Source organism: Scleropages formosus, chromosome 8 (genome assembly GCF_900964775.1).
Source record: "Scleropages formosus chromosome 8, fSclFor1.1, whole genome shotgun sequence".
NCBI classification, from domain to species: domain Eukaryota; kingdom Metazoa; phylum Chordata; class Actinopteri; order Osteoglossiformes; family Osteoglossidae; genus Scleropages; species Scleropages formosus.
In genome coordinates this window covers 29,167,182-29,183,606 of record NC_041813.1, presented here as the reverse complement: position 1 = coordinate 29,183,606, position 16,425 = coordinate 29,167,182, and the positions used below count along the sequence as shown (strand labels likewise).

Here is a 16,425-nt window from a genome sequence, read left to right as displayed (position 1 = left end):
ACACAGACATGATCCTTTAAAACATCTTTTATTTGCTATAATAGTAGAATAAACTTTCTGAGGAGGTCACAGGTCTCGCTTTTCTTTTACAAAACAAAAGACAACATTTTCCAACTGCACCGTGCGATTGAGAATATACATGCATTACGATTTTAAAAATCATTTTAGTCTTCTTTTAAATGGAACAAATTTTGGACACTATTTTATGGACACTCTAAGAATGGTCTATTTACACAAGTGTTTTTTTCCTGTTCTTTTCTTCTTTGATGCCAGGAGCTTTGAACGTTCACACATCTGACTTTCAGATGAAGAACAAAACTCGCACAAACTTGTGCACATGTCCTCTTCCTCGTGAGATGCACCCGTTAAATACGTGAAACTAAAGGAGGGGAAAAATATTCAAAAGAACACTTGTCCTTCCCCTGCGAGGACATGGGAGAGGGGAGTGACGTGTGCTCAGTTTCAGTAAGGGGGCAACAGACCTACCCGGCACCCCTTCAGACCTGCCTCATCTTAATGTTGACTCACTTCTCCATTTTACCACACGTTTACCACTTGGGTGAGAATAAAGTGCCCCTCCCCAGTCCCACCCTGCACCGTGCCCCATTCCAGAGCATAATTTGAGTCTCATTCAGCTTCTAACACACTTTAAATTGCACGGGCCTTGAGAGAACGAAGTAAGGGTGCCGAGTTCACCAAAGTGCAACAATCGTCCGAGATGCAGGGTTGGAGACGGGGGTGCATCAAAATGTTTACACGTGCAGAGTAACCACATTGAGTTTGGGCTGCTGTCAGCGTATGGCTGGGGAGTGATTCCAGTTGTGACTTGTGTCTGCTGAGCGTTCTCTTTTTGTGCAAGGCGAAAAAAGCACACGCAAGGAAAAAGAGCCCCGGCCGAGAAGGGCCGCGGGAGGACAGGAGGGGCAGCAGCCCACTGTTAAAAGACGAACTACCAGCAACGGCGCTGGGACATCTATAGTGTTCGGGGACATTCTGCAGTGCCCTAGGAACACAAGTAACGACAGTGCGGCTTTTGTCCCGAGAACACACACACACACACACACACATTTTCAGAACCGCTTGTCCCTTACGGGGTCACGGAGCCTACCCGGCAACACAGGGCGTAAGGCCGGAGGGGGAAGGGGACACACCCAGGACGGGACGCCAGTCCGCCGCAAGGCACCCCAAGCGGGACTAGAACCCCAGACCCACTGGAGAGCAGGACTGCAGTCCAACCCACTGCGCCACCGCACCCCACTGTCCCGAGAACATTTACCTTTATTTTAGTTCCTAACCATTTTGGGTTCTCGCCAATAAGCCATTCCAGAACCTTAGCCGGATCCCCTACCCTACAAGTCACTTTTTTAGCGCCTCGGTAAAAAAGTATACAGTTTAGTTGACAAATGCCTTTCACTAACTGTGATGTAATTTTTTACTTTTAGTGCGTTCACATTTTTTCTTGTTATCCAGCTACAAAAAGCAATGCAGCCTAGGGTCGAAAAGAAGAATTAAAGGGAACGGTGGCTGGAGGACCAACACTAGTTCATGGGTTGTTTTTTAGCAGTCCTAATGCACTCCTTACCATCCTGTTCATTAGGCTTCTCCTCGGGCTTGCATTTGGGCACTGCAGAAATAACCCCTTCGGCCTTTAACCATCCGCAGGGGTCAAAGGTCAAGATCCGGAAAGTGGTGGGAAAACCAACATTGCTGTTTTCACAAACACCGCAAACTAAACAAATTATAAGTCCAACTTTTTTTTTTTTTTTTTTTTTTTTTTACAGCTAAACGCACTACAATACAGTTCAAGCTTTAAAAAGCAAATCTGAAAATCAAACATGATTCAACTTCATATTGTATATGTACATATATATTTTCAACTGAATATATAAAATGTCTTGTTTGTGGATAAAATAATTTCCTGTTATGATACATATATTTCAACAATTAAAAAAAATACAAAATAATTAATTATATAAAAACAAATAGATGAGGATGTCATTTACATTATATATTATCTATGTATCACACTTGTCTTCACAATTTATATTTCATACACAAACATCTGACAAAAGATATATTTATATATTTATATATGTATATTTTACTATGTATGTAATCTTTTTTTGTGTTTGATTGCAGAGCTTGCATGGAGTGCAGAAAACCCCCTATTTTGCACCCCTGACCCACCTCCCCTCCCCTATTATTACTCAAACTACTTTTGAAAATGTATCTCTGTCAACTAACAGCTTAAAAATAACAGGAAAAGAAATGAATTCAGGACTAGTTGCCTTTTTCGCCAACAGCAACGCTATGTGCAGTATGAGCTCTCCTAATGCGAGTGCAATAACTTGAGCGCTCGGAGTTATGGATTTGTGTGCAGCGCTGCATAAATAACACAATTTCTTTTATTTGACTACGCTAAAAACAGCCTAGGGCTGAGCCATGTGCAACTACAGCATCTAGAGGAACTTTCCACAACGTGACACTTTACTGGCATCACGCTGAGAGGGGCTTAGAGCAGCAGCACGAACACTTAAATGGGAAAAACCTGACTTGCCATCACTGGCCTGCAGGAACCAGTTGTACTACTGCTCTAAGGGGTGTTGGGGTATTAGAGCCGTTGGATTAGTCCATCGGTGAAGGGCATTACTGAATTAGCGTGCTCCATACTTTCCACATCTACCCCTCGACCAGGGGCATTTCAGGGACAGGGCAGAACACAGTCTGCATGACACTGCTCGAGTCACCTTGACCAGATCCTCCATGCTCTAACACCTAGAGAGCGAGTCTTGGCTGCCCAGTGCCCAGAGCATAGAGGCCTTGTTAACATGTGCACTGGGCTCTGGCAAATCTCACAGGACAGAGAGGGGAAGATTGCCAGGGTACTTTAAGAACAATTACGCCGAACCGGCCGCAGAGCAGGGATCAACGCCTTGATCGAAAGCTGTCACTCACCCAAAGACCCCTTCCAGATGGTGCCAAGATGAAAGATGAAGGGGCCACTGGAAACATGTAACAGCTACCATGGGAACTGGAGTGTGTTGGAGCTTCCGTTTCAACCTTGAAAAGAGCACGCAGAAACAAGGGCAAAGTCCAGCTTCCATTAGACGTCGCAGACGCCCTTTCTCTCAAAGCCGTGCCTTCCTGGCCCATACAGTTTTCAGAACCTCCGGCACGCTCTCTGCGCTTTTGGGAATCGACTCTTAACTGCACACAATTTCACTCACAAATGCCCCCGTGCCACATCGAATCTTTCCACAAGACCTCTCTTGACACTACTCTTTGGATTTGCTTTTTTGCTCTTCTCTTCTTACTACAGCAAATTCATCTTGCAAGCCTGTTTACGCTCAATGTATAATTCTCTGGGCGTGTGACCCTAAACCCCAATCTATTTACATACATACATACAACGAAGAGATGGCCTCGAGCAAAACAGCAATCAATGTACAGCTAGTGAGTTGGGTGTACGAAGCGACCTGTTACTATTCCTTAACTGTCACTTGGACATCCTGGTCCAATATGGAACAGGAGAATCTATTTCTTTTATTTAACTTTGGGTTATTTATTAAATTTGTCCTGTACATTTCTAGCTACCAAGGACACTTACCATGAAGGATGTTACCTTGCCTAAAACTTTCACTGCTGCAATGACCAAAGCCCCAGGAGAGCGGGGTTCTTACTGTGCTTTCCACATAAAACCCTCTTGGGGGGGGTCAGAAACATTTAACATTCCCACAGCTCCATACTGCATATTTGCACAGCCTCCAATTAAAAGAACTGATCACTGCCTACAACTACCTTTTAACAGTAAGGGGCTGTCATTCATTTCGAACCTAGAATATCTGAGCATTATTTAGCAGCTTTACTAATTTTCCTCTCTGTAATGCACAGTCTGATCTCGTGTGCGTGGAGTGCATTGACAATAAAATGTGTGCTATCAGACAGCGCTTCCTTCGCCCACGACTCCGTTTAATACGTGGTCTTGCATCAAAAACAAATGTGTGCTATCAAATAGGGCCCTCTTGATTCATATAGTCATTCACCGGCTGGTTTTGCATCAAACTAACGGTGTGCCATCAAACAATGCTCCATTGATTCACATCTGGGCTTGGTAGCGTCCTGCATGAATAAATGTGCAATCCTTAGACAGCCAAAGAAAACCTGTCTTGATCACATCTTAGGTCAAGACACAATCTTTGGAACTCCAGCCCTCACTAACCCACCTGCAAAAGCCTAAGAAGTAAAATGACTGACCTGCTAATTGATTTAGGACAGCTACAACTGGAAAAAAGTGCTTCTATATCAGAGTCAGTTCATAATGAACAAACATTTGCACAACTAGAGACATAAACCTCCAGTGTCCATATATACAGTATGATATAAACATGTTAATCAACTATGTTCACTGATAGTTCACTGGATGACTGATGTGCTTAAAGACTTGGTCGTTGGCACCACGTATGGTTCGTAATTGAGTGACTATTCCTACAGATTAATACTAGAAGTCCAGAGCATAGCTTGTGCTTTTCAGGGAATTTAGTATATTGTAATAACGCGTTCGGACACAAGTAACATGTTGCTTCCAATTCCCAGATGCATATCACCCGTTTCACATTTTCTTTGACCAATTTTCACTTTCTCTGACAAACATACATCCATACAGTACATCAGCATCTTTTTCCCCTGTATGCCCAATAATACAACCTCAATAATAAATTGTCTCTTTCTCTGTGTATCACGAAGTCTTGTAAATAGCAACAATAAGAGAAAAATACGCCAAATGAGCAAGAGAATCCTGTAAATGCAGGTCCATACCTACATGGAAAAGTAAAGGTCTTTTTGCAAGGATTATAAAACAATCTTCACATTACAAATGCAGAATGATGCAGCAAATATATTCATGTGTACAGTACTGTAGCACCATTTTATATCATTATGTCTGAGGGTGACACAGCATTCTCAGAACCTTGCCTTTTTTTTTTTTTTTTTAAACACGAATTCACATCTGGCCAAGTGAAATGGGTCATAGATATCAAACACAATGAGGGAAACAACATTTTGCTGTCTGCTTATTGTACCCATCACGTAATAAGCAGTGAAGGAACTGAAATAAGGTTTAGCTGTGGGCAATTTGGCACTGATGGATGGGCGATGAGCTGTGCCTCCCCTCAGGGCATTTCTTCAACTAGTTTTCTGTGCCAGACATCATGTGGATTTTGTAGGCTTCTGGCAGCTGCCGAGGACCAAAGTTGAGGCAAAATGGCTGAAAAAGCAGGGTCGTTTTGGCCTGGGTTACGGTGAGTCATAAGGAAGGTGATGTTTGGAGGCATGAGGGGAGACACATGTGCTGGCCTCCTGAGCTTGGCGACTCTATGCTCCATCTCTCGGCCTATGGGTGATGTTCTCGTTGTCAGGGATATGGAGGTAAGTCTACTGAAAAGAGAGGTTTGCTCCAGGGGAGTGGCAGTGTGATTTTGCCCTTTTTGCCATGAACGAGTGTTTTAAACGATCCTCTTCTCATTCCCCTGTCCTCCTACCTGTTGATTGCGTGTTGCTCGGGGACACAGACTTGGACAGCGACTCGCTGCTGCGGGCCCTGAGGCTGTCGAGGGCAGAGTGGGGCAGGCTGCGGCCGGCAGATTTCAGGCCGAGCGAAGAGAGGGTGAGCGAGGCCAGGGGCGAGGAAGAGGAGGCGGTCGTGGGCCGGCCATTGGGCGGTGGCAGTGGGACGGACGTTCGCTGCTCCCTGACCAGACGATGGTGGCGCAAGGTGGAGGAGAGCAGTAGAGCCTCAGCACTCAGGCTGGAGGCTGACAGGCTGGCGAATAGGGCTTTGGCCGGGTTAGATGAGGATGACAGGGAGGACAGTGCTCCCTCCTGTGGGTACTTCCTCAAGCCTGGTGCAAAAACAGTGGTGGAGGAGGGCAAGCGGCCTGAGAAGCTGGAGGCTCGGGTGCCGGAGAGGAGCGGCTCAGAGGGGCTACCACTGCCACCCAGGGCCTATGGGTATGGTCCCCAACAGAGGACAGGAAGAGGAGGAGGAGGAGGAGGAGGAGGAAGAACAAGGGGGAAGAGAGGGGTGGACATTTCAGAGAAGGAAGAGAAACAAGAAAGAAGGTGCAGTCGTTTTGTTGAAGGGCCACATGGAACTTTAGGGACTCGTCCTGTGGACTTTCCCCAGAGCCCCCCCAAGCTCCCAACACACAGACTAGCAGCAGTACAGTGGGCACCTGGGCAGGTGGGCTGCTTGGGGGTAGCAAGGACAGAGCTGAGGACTCGATGGAGAAGGCAGGAGGCTGTCCTGAAGTCAGGTGACGCTGGGAGGAGTTGGTGCTGTGGGAGGAGGCTAGATAGGGGTGGGGCCATTCACTGAGGCAGGACACGAGGTCACAGGTCGTGAAGGCACATGTGTCACAGAGTGTTTCCCAGGATGCCGAGGTGACACACAGGCAGGCAGGCAAATGGCAGGGTGAGGGCGGGTGTCGATGTTGAAGACGGAGGAACAAAAAAAAAAAAAAAAACCAAAAACACAGACAATTATTCAGGTTAGAAACCACATGCTGGACATTTACCTTGCGCACACACACCTAAAGATCAGTAAACACAGAGAAACATTTCAGTAACATTTAACATTTCCTTCCGAAAATGCAGAGGAGGAGCACTTCTGTAGTCCCCAAGGCATTTTCACAAACGTTTGGCAGTCAAAATGCAAAGGTGGAGATGAACAGCATCACAACCTACTCGTTGTTATGCTGCCGTGGAGCAGCAGGGGGTCCACGGTTCAATGTCGTTCTCACTCGGAGGTGACAAATCGCGCGGTTTATGTACAGCAGGGCGTGGGCACAAAACGGGAATAGCAAACATGTCCCCGCCTTTCAGTCGCGGCGCGTGTTGCGACATCTGCGGAGAGTGTGATCATCCCTGCCTGTATGTAAATGCAGGGTGACGTGTTCCTCAACCTCTCCACATGCTACCTGCATCAATGTAGCCAACGAAGTGTGAGCACGGCCATGGCTTTCATAGCTTTCCTCTGTTTCCTCTCTTTATGGCTGGTGCAGCTGTGTGCCTGCAAGGGGGCACACGGGCCGTGTACGAAACGCCTCCTCGGAACCGAGGAAAACTCTATGAATTAACTGCAGCGCTCGCACTAATCATATTATTGTGACTGATATTGTCGTTGAGCTGACCTTTCCTTTCAAAGCGCCTTATAAAGTTCGGCTTGTACGCTAAACTACTTGCAGTTATTCACCCCTTTATACAGCTGGGTGATTTCGAGCCAAGCAATTCAGGGTTAGGAAGCAGGAGTAGGAATTAAAACCTGGGTCCTTCAATTACAAAACAACAGTGGTAACCGTTACGCCACCTTCTGCCATAATGTTATCTTGGACCACACAGCAACACTTTTTAACAAGCCTCACACAATCTACCCAGTGAGCCTTCACCTAAGTTGGAATGACAGTTAGCTGAGCACTCTCCATCTTATTCATAACAACTACGATGCCTCTTACACGGAGGGTAACTTCATGCGCCAGGATGCTTTCAGCTGGGTTTTTTTGCATTCCTCTTTCCGCCCACGTCTGGCCAGTGAGACGACATACAACATTTGAATGGGGAATAATACAAAGGAGTTCAGACAGACTAGACACGCAGTCTGACTTTCAGACTGACCAGATACTTACCGCATCCCCAGAGCACCCGCTTGTACAATTTGGGAGCAATTATTCAACTCGCTGCTGCAACAGCAGCTTCCCCTCCCAGTACTCAGATACTTGAAAATAAGTAGTGCACATTATAAATAAATTCATTCATTGTAATAGGGACATGCACAACCATTCTGAGGAGCATTTACATTTACATGTATTCATTTAGCGGACGCTCTTCTCCAGAGCGATGTACATCTCAGAAAATACAATGTGTACATCCCATTAGCGGAGAGAGAGATTTAGATGCAGACGCGGGATTCTTTAGTGCAGTTAGTTTGTTTCTTTCCACCATATGAACCAACATTCATCACACGGGTAGCTGCATAAATGTTTCTCTAAACAATCAAGAATTCCTAATCACATTCCTAATTAATTTTTTTTACATTAAAGAAGTACGTTACACGATTAGCTGTGTGAAAGTTTATCCCTATCACGTAGTTGCAGTATCACAACACGAAATTTCTGCGGCAAGCCTTACGTTATCTCCTCTCATGATTTTTGCTTTAGGCACGAACACACAAACACACAGGCACGCAGTAGCACATTCAGCTCTTCAAACAAGGTGGGCAAGATGAAGAACTGGAATCATTTTCACCGATTTGCTTCGAACCAATACTGCGCACTGAATGAAAAAAGTTGCCTGTTTTGGGCATGACAGTAACTACTGTTCATATAAATACTGCATCAGGAATGACACACACACACACACACACCTCTTCAAATACCAAATATCTTTAGATACATCTAAATCCACATTGCCTGCATTTAGAGATCTGAGACTATATGGAACATTTGTAAATGCACCCACTTTGATACCAGACACTTTTAACTGTTGACAATGCTTCAAAAGCAGATGGCATAGTAAAACTTCCCAGTCATCCCAGTATCATAGATATACAGAGAGTGAGACTTTCATGAATGATGGACTTTTCAGTGGGAAATCTCCTGGCTGGATGGGAAGGGGGAAGACAGGAGATGTGTGAAGGCATGATCTAATAGAAGGAAGCTGTTAGATATCTAGCAGTATCTAAACCTAACCCCTCCCCACTTTGTCTTTCACTCCCATCAAAAAACAGCTTGAGTGGCTCATTGAGTTCTGTAGTTACCCGAACAAAGTGATGCCAGAGACAAGGCTTCTGTCCGGGTGTCGTCAAAGCTGGGTACTATTAGACAGAATCTCTGTACTGATAGATGACAATGACCCCTGGAATCTTGCCCTCACTGGTCACTGGACTTGATAAAACTTCTACCGTGACCTTGGCCCTGCTCTTTGTGGCAGTTGAAGATTGCTCTAGTTACAGATCTCACGATGAGGGTAATATTCCACAGCTCTGCATGAGTCATAGCTTCCATACATTATCTGTATGATGTACAGGGAGGGGTGTAAATCAAAAATTAAATTCAACTAGAGAGCATTTAATGTGCAGTGTGCACTAACCTTTAAGAGTGTCTGTGTTCAATACAAGGGTTTTTAAAGTGAACTCTCCTCCAGTTAAGGCATGATGTTTAGATGAAGTCCCTAGATAAGATAGCTTGACTGTTTCCTAACCTCTTTGAGTTTCAGTGTCCAACTATAACAAAATGTGAGGAGAACTGAATGCCGTGCAGTGGCAGACTTGCCTTGCACATTCAGTAGTTACGGTAGACCTGACAGCCAGAATTCCCAATCCACATGCTGCATCAAAAAAGGCTGCTCTTCAACTGGGGTACATATTCTCTCCATCAGCCAGGCACATTTTTCCACTCTGTTAGCTGGGTTAAGACCCTGCTTCCTCTGTGGTTCCTCACAAATCCTACCAGCTAAGAAGATAGCCGGAGGTTTTCGAAACCAAGATCTGCTCGTGTCTTATAACGGCACAACTTATATGCACGTGTAAAACAAAAGACACCACTATGGTGTGGAAAAGTTTGCAATCTTCAAGTCTCCTAATCTCCAGATGGACTTTCAGAATAAAATCATCACTTTGACTGCTTGGACCTCAGCTGGAGGATTTAGTGCTTGCAAGTGCTAACCTGATTCAGGCAGTGTCTTGGCAATGTTATACAGGCCTTGCAAGCAAGCCAAGCAATGTGGTACCAACGTTCCAGATCTTCAGTGAAATGCTCAGAGAACAAATAAACTCAAACTTGGGTTCAAATGGAAAAACGAAAGTCAGTGCTCAATAGTTCAACAGTTGAGAACATCACCTCTGATGAGGGTGCAAAGACAAGCAGGAGGGCAACTGGTGGGGTGAAGGGTCATCATCTTATAGGAAAAGGGGAGGGTGTTGTTTTACAGTACCTTGAGCTTCTGCCCCAGCAGAGAGGGCACAGATAGAGAAGAAGTCTGAATGTTATCCAGAACAAAGAGAGTTGAAAGGCAAAGAGGACAGCAGATGAAGACAAACTGTAAAATTTCTGACTTCTCAAAGTATCTTTATTACTACTATTTGATTGTGTTGATGTCACGCCCCCCACTTCAGCGCAATGAGGAGCACCTGCCACACATCAGGGGACAAATGGGTAAAATGAAAGCGCAGAACACACACAATTGTGGAACCTTGTTCAGCCTTGTTATTCACTCGCGCTTCTTTCATTAGTTCTCCTGCCTTCCCTGATCTCTCGTCCTCGTCCTCATTCTCGCCTTCATCCTTGTTTCCCTGCCCGTTCCTGTGATCCACGACTTCCTGGTTTATCTTGACTTCTCGCCCGTTTTCTGGATTACGACTCTCGGACTCTCCCTTCGTATATCGTTCGCACATTGGTGACCATTTGCCTGTTTCTTCGACCATGTCTTTCGGATTATCCCATGAGAAATCTTCCAGTGCTCCACACTTGGGTCCGACGCTTCCGCTTCGGGGGAACACCGTGACAGTTGACACATTCATCAAACACAATTTAGGATTATATGGATTTATAAAGCTGGGTACATTACTGCAGTCTTTTTGGTAAAGTTCCTTGCTCAAGGACCCCTCAAGTGGAAACTGAACCCGCAACCTTCAGGATATAAGCTAATTTGTTCAACATACTGCTGCCCTTATTTGACAAAACTGATTACATTCAGTCAGACTAAATAGTTTGTGTTAAAAAAATATGTAAAAAATGTGTATAAAAAAGAAAAAAAATAATAATAATAATAACAACAACAACAACAACAACAGGAAGTAGAAGTATTTCTAACTTAAATTGCTGTATAAAAACAGAACACAAATTTGACTACAAAAATCTACATTACAAACGCAGTGGAAACCAGAATAGTTAAAATATGATCCTTCTGGTTCTCCGGGAACAGAACAGATGAAACATCCCCACTATTACCTTTGTTGTTGTTGCCTTTTTGGAACAATATGACCCCGCTGTGCTTTAACGGAACTATTCGTTGTGATTTTGTGCTCTTTTTCCATTGCAAACTTTATCGAAGGCACTTCTCTTCAGCGCAAGTGTTTGCGTAACAGCTGGGGCTTAGTGGTGTTCAAACAAAGACACGAGACTGATCGTGCGGGGGCAGGATAGGCTGGAGAATGGAGGCGACTGTGCAGAAATAATGGCATTGATTTTTCACTCAGCAGGATCCCTGAAGGAGTCTTCCTCAACCCAATGGCTCTCTTCGACACATTAACACAGGAGGAAGCTCCGCTACTCAAATAGCCCATGATTCCCTCTGACACAGCTGGCCACTGATTACACTTTTCTGAATGCCACGGCCAATAGAACAGGCATCTATTTTATGGAGCATCTAGATTACGACAATTAAATATCCATTTCCTCCTCTTCTCTTGTCTGTTTAAATGCACGTTGTTCAAACTTCCTTTGGTATTGGGATGAAAATTGAAAAAGCTGCCACTGATTCACTTGGACAACACAGAATTTCATGTGGAAATGAGGGATCACCTTTACAGAGATATTCATGCCACACGAGTAAGACAGCGCAGTGAATTCCTGAACAGCTTGCCAGGTGATCATGTGCGACAGGGGGAAACACACACACACACACACACACACACACACACACACACATTTTCAGAACCGCTAGTTCCTTACGGGGTCACGGGGAACCGGAGCCTACCCGGCAACACAGGGCGTAAGGCCAGAGGGGGAAGGGGACACACCCAGGACGGGACGCCAGTCCGCCGCAAGGCACCCCAAGTGGGACTCAAACCCCAGACCCACCGGACAGCAGGACTGCGGTCCAACCCACTGCGCCACCGCACCCCCCAGGGGGAAACAACGATCATCAAAAGAAGCAGTTATTTGCTCTGGTTTGATAAGTGTTGAGTGAAACAGATCATCCTCCCACCTTGGATATCTCCTATTCTGCTAAGGAATATGCTTGGTTTGATGTGGTTCGTACTCTGCCAAAAAAGCTCTCTATAAGACCGTGACCCTCTCATATCTCCACTTGGCCTGGCCTCCAGTAGTAGGAAGAACAAGAGCAGCCTGCAGATAGTTGTAAAATTGTAATGGTTTGAGAAGTACTGAAGAGGACACTACATGCTTTTTGATTGTACAGAAGATGCTCAACACTCAGTGAGGCAGAAAAGTTTTGGCCCACTCCCCTCTTCCAAACTTTATAGTGATGTTAGTGTATAAATGACAAGAGGAAAGTCTGCTCATTCTCCAGCCATCCAGTATAATCAATTGGAAGTAAGCCCAATGCCTCCAGCCGATGTCCAGCACTCTAGCTGGCGTAGGAACAAACAAGACCTGAAAGCACCACCAGAGCTCCATTTGCTTAACGCCTAGTTGTACGTTCACTAGTTGCTTAGGAACAAGCACAGCCTAGAATTAAGTCCACTTCCCCTGCTGTGTCAGCTTTCTGTAAGGGCATTTCTTTCAACAGATGTTGAGACAATATTTCAAAACTGCCATGCTACAGTAAGCTGTGCTGTCCACAGGGGGGGATTCATGCAAAGAGAAGAGCTTGTAAAGAAAGGAACTAAAGCTGGACAAGTAATGGAGCCTAAAGAAATGGCTCTTCTCTCCAGGTGTTCTCTTTGGCCCCACTAGACAGGTCACATGCAGAGTGCCCTGCATGGCCAGCCAGGCCAGAGGACTGAGACACAATACCACCATGACACACAATGACAGAACAACCAAGAGAGCAGAATAGTGCATTCAGTCTAGGCAAGATGCAGGACAGGCACACGAGAAAAGGTCTTCCTAGGGGTCATGTTGGAAATTCAAAGAGTTTCATTTGGAGGGCATCTCCTACGGATCCACGCTCTGATATGACTCCCAGACACAGAAAGCTGGACACCATGTGTTGTGGTGGAATATTAGCTACTGGTTGCCTCAAGTAGGTGACTCAAACCCAATTTAACTGCCCAGGTTTGTATAACCCACCTCAGCACTGGCAAAACACACTGTTCGATCTAAAGACCAAACAGTAAGACAAAATAATTTGTTTTTCAGTTCCAGACATTTCTCTCATGCACACATGAATCCGCTGTATGGTGTTCCTCCCTCCAAAAATGCTTTGGGAATGCACTCAAAAGTCCAGAGAAATTAGTGGATCCACAATGACTGCCAAACATCATCACACTTACATTCCCAGGCCAAGAAACACATTCCTTTCAACATTCTTTTGATTTTGTGTACACACCAAGTAATTTTAGCAGACAAGAGAAAACAAAATATCCAAGGAAATTAAACATCAATTGAAGCCAAAGACATATGCATAAGTTTGATGATGTTTGGATAAGAGTAACTCTGTATTTATACTAATATATCTTATATATAAACAAGTGGCCTTGATTTGACTTAGTCTTTTTACCCTGATGATGGAAAGTCAAGTCTGAATGAATGAAAGAACTCAAAGCGTTCCAGAATGTAAAGGTCTTTCCCACCAAAATGATTAATTCAATCCATGAGTCTAGAGACACATATATCATATAAAAATAACATTTGCCTTGGTTAAAAACAAGACATAAATGTATCAACATGACTTGAGTAAACTCCAAGCCATGGGAGGTTAGCAAAGTTTCTACCAACTCAAAAAAAATGATGCTTTGGGTGGCCATTGCTCCACAAGGCAGTGCACCGTCTCTTCTTGTATTACCTTAGTCAGACTAGCGTGAAGCCCAGAAGGTGCCTGTCAGTCTTCTGGAGTGCTGAGAGAAAATGTAATGGACTGCAAATAAGCTCTCTGGGATGCTGAGAGGCTGGCTGAAACAGCATTCTCCCCCCCAGCTTCCTGAAGCATGTTTAAACCAGGTTGCCACAGCTGTAAAAGCTTTCAAAAGCCTTGAGACTGCTATACTGGAGCACAGGCCTGGTTCCATGGCACAGGTTGAGGATGCCTTTTTCTTGATGGTCTGTCTCCTCCTGCTTCTCTCCTTCTCTCGTCCTCCCTGTTCTGCAGCCCCCTTTTCAGCCTCCTCTTCTCCATGTCATACACTTTCTCAGGTTAATTCACATATCTCTACCTCAACTCATTTTCCTTCTTTTTCCACCTCTCTACTACTTCTTTTTTACAGCTCTTTATACGGGATGGACTGCTGAGGTTGCGCAGTTTTTGTCTTAAAAAAAACATTGTTCTGATCCACTGCCTGCCTTTTTACCATGCAACGCACACTGTAATGGTCAGAGAATGATGGATAAATATTGCACTCGACAAAAACGTTTACTTAGCTTCTTTGGCAAGTTAGGCAAATAAAATCTTCCTTAAACTGCATGCTTAGAAGAGAGAACTATCAAACAAAGATTCTGCAACATTTTGGCACAGCAGAGTATATAAGGGTGGACATTGTGAGAATGCCTGAGGCTGCAACATGGTTAAGAGGGAAGGAGTACTGGAATGTTGACAACTTGAATATGGCTTTCTGAAGAAGACTTTTTGTTTCGTTTGATATAAGGATAGTTACTGCATGGAGTATTACTCGCAACTCAGCCCTCACTCAACATCCAAGTTGGGGTGAATTCTGTGTATGATGTGTATTGGTTGGGAAGGAACAACAGTAGAGCCACCCTCATAAACATTTTCCTACATACAAGGTTAGGTACGCACTGTTTATCTAAAAATGAACAAAAAACAGGGGGTGTGGTGGCGCAGTGGGTTGGACCACAGTCCTGCTCTCTAGTGGGTCTGGGGTTCGAATCCCGCTTGGGGTGCCTTGCGGCGGACTGGCGTCCTGTCCTGGGTGTATCCCCTTCCCCCTCTGGCCTTACGCCCTGTGTTACCGGGTAGGCTCCGGTTCCCCGTGACCCCGTCTGGGACAAGCGGTTCTGAAAGCGTGTGTGTGTGTGAACAAAAAACATGCATTTTGGAAAGTAACCTGAGCATCACTGCCCTTTCTGAGATTTAAGTCAACCCTTCTTGTTCAAAACCCTCATATTCAAGGAACCATTTCTTCCTGGTGGTGTGGACAAAGAGAAGTTGGTGACACACTGAAGGTCACAGGGGGAGGGTCTCACTGGGAATGGCATACCTGTTGTTGTCCTTGACTTTTAAGGAATTCCTCACGAAGCTTGGCTGTCTTGCTCTTCTCTGGGTTGCTTTGCTGCAGGTGTTTCAAGCGGTAGGCTGCAGATGAGTGGAGACCCTTCCCGGAGCCGCTGTTGCCACCACTGCTGCCCTGGGGGGGAGAAGAGGAGAGGGACATGAGTCTCTATGTTGCCGCCTTGGAACACGGATCCCGGCATTATTTCGTCACCATACACAATTCATCTCCACAAGACCCACTGATCTAGCCTGGTTTTGAAGCGCCTGCCAATGATCTTTATTTTGCTTCCCTTTAAAAGAGAAAAGGAAAGCAAAGCAAAAGAAAAGACAACAGGATGTGCCATGGTGGAGGCCCCGTGATGCCCCCTAATGAATTTTTTATAAGCACTTCAGAACCCAGTGTGCATCGCCCAAAGATGGATGGTTCGATGGCTCCTTGCTGTGAGGCTCCTGCTTATTAATTTGCTGATTATCTAAACGAGGGAACAGGTGATGCATTGGGTGTCAGGGAGACATGATAATGACTTTTCCTGCTGTCGTAAGGCAAACAAAGGCTTAGTACTACTGTGGGCACAATCACAGGGGTGAAGGGAACAGCGAGAACACAAAATACTGTTTCCCTACAAGTCAGCTGGAGTCTGTGTTCTTGTTCTAATTGCTCGCAATTTGAAACGAACACTTTTTGTAAGTGAAACACTCAAATACACACATTAATTACAGTCCTCAGAGAGACCAAGCTGTATGCTGTATATGTATGTGCACAAACAAGTGTGAAACTTTCAGATTTTGAGCCAGTGACGTGCAAGGATTCTGAAACATGCTTCTTCACACTGTAACATCTTGATGTTCACTGTTGTTATAAATGTTCCCAAAGAAAAATAACACTGAACATGTCAGGAGACCTGACCCATGTGAATGAACAGAAATGCTTACTATTTTGACACATCAGCTAGGAAGCAATGACCCCTATGACAGGTGAGCCCTTAGGAGCCACCTGCCCTAATTGTCATTTTCTGTTTTTAAGTATTCTGCGTATAAAAAGTGCCCAGAAAACATAAACAAAAGATCTCGTGGTGGAGTGAGCTTTTTTCATGTTGTCAAAAATCCTAAAAAACATCAGCAGGACTCCGCAGGTGGCCTGAAGCTGTCTGCCTTATGTGAAATGCACTGTACGTAACAGGCTGACAAACAGAGCGATGATGGTGATCCATTGGCAGATGTGCATATGTGTACGTGTGTAAATGTACTGTACATATGTGATCGCCTGTCCAGGGAACAACTTCTGGCTTCACGGTACCTGTC

At 45.0% G+C, this 16,425-nt stretch overlaps 1 protein-coding gene across 8 annotated transcripts in view; it reads right to left on the bottom strand.

The window, feature by feature from the left end:
* Positions 1–6,050: 6,050 nt before the first annotated feature.
* srcin1a (SRC kinase signaling inhibitor 1a) overlaps positions 6,051–16,425 on the bottom strand; it is a 106,162-nt gene continuing 95,787 nt past the window's right edge. For all 8 annotated transcript variants that reach the window (XM_018764609.2, XM_018764606.2, XM_018764605.2 and 5 more), the window contains 2 exons: positions 15,110–15,256; positions 6,051–6,369 (listed from right to left, as the gene is read on the bottom strand). In XM_018764609.2, the coding sequence (XP_018620125.2) occupies positions 6,367–6,369; positions 15,110–15,256 (150 nt within the window). In that variant the 3' untranslated portion in view covers positions 6,051–6,366. The remainder of the gene's footprint in view (positions 6,370–15,109; positions 15,257–16,425) is intronic.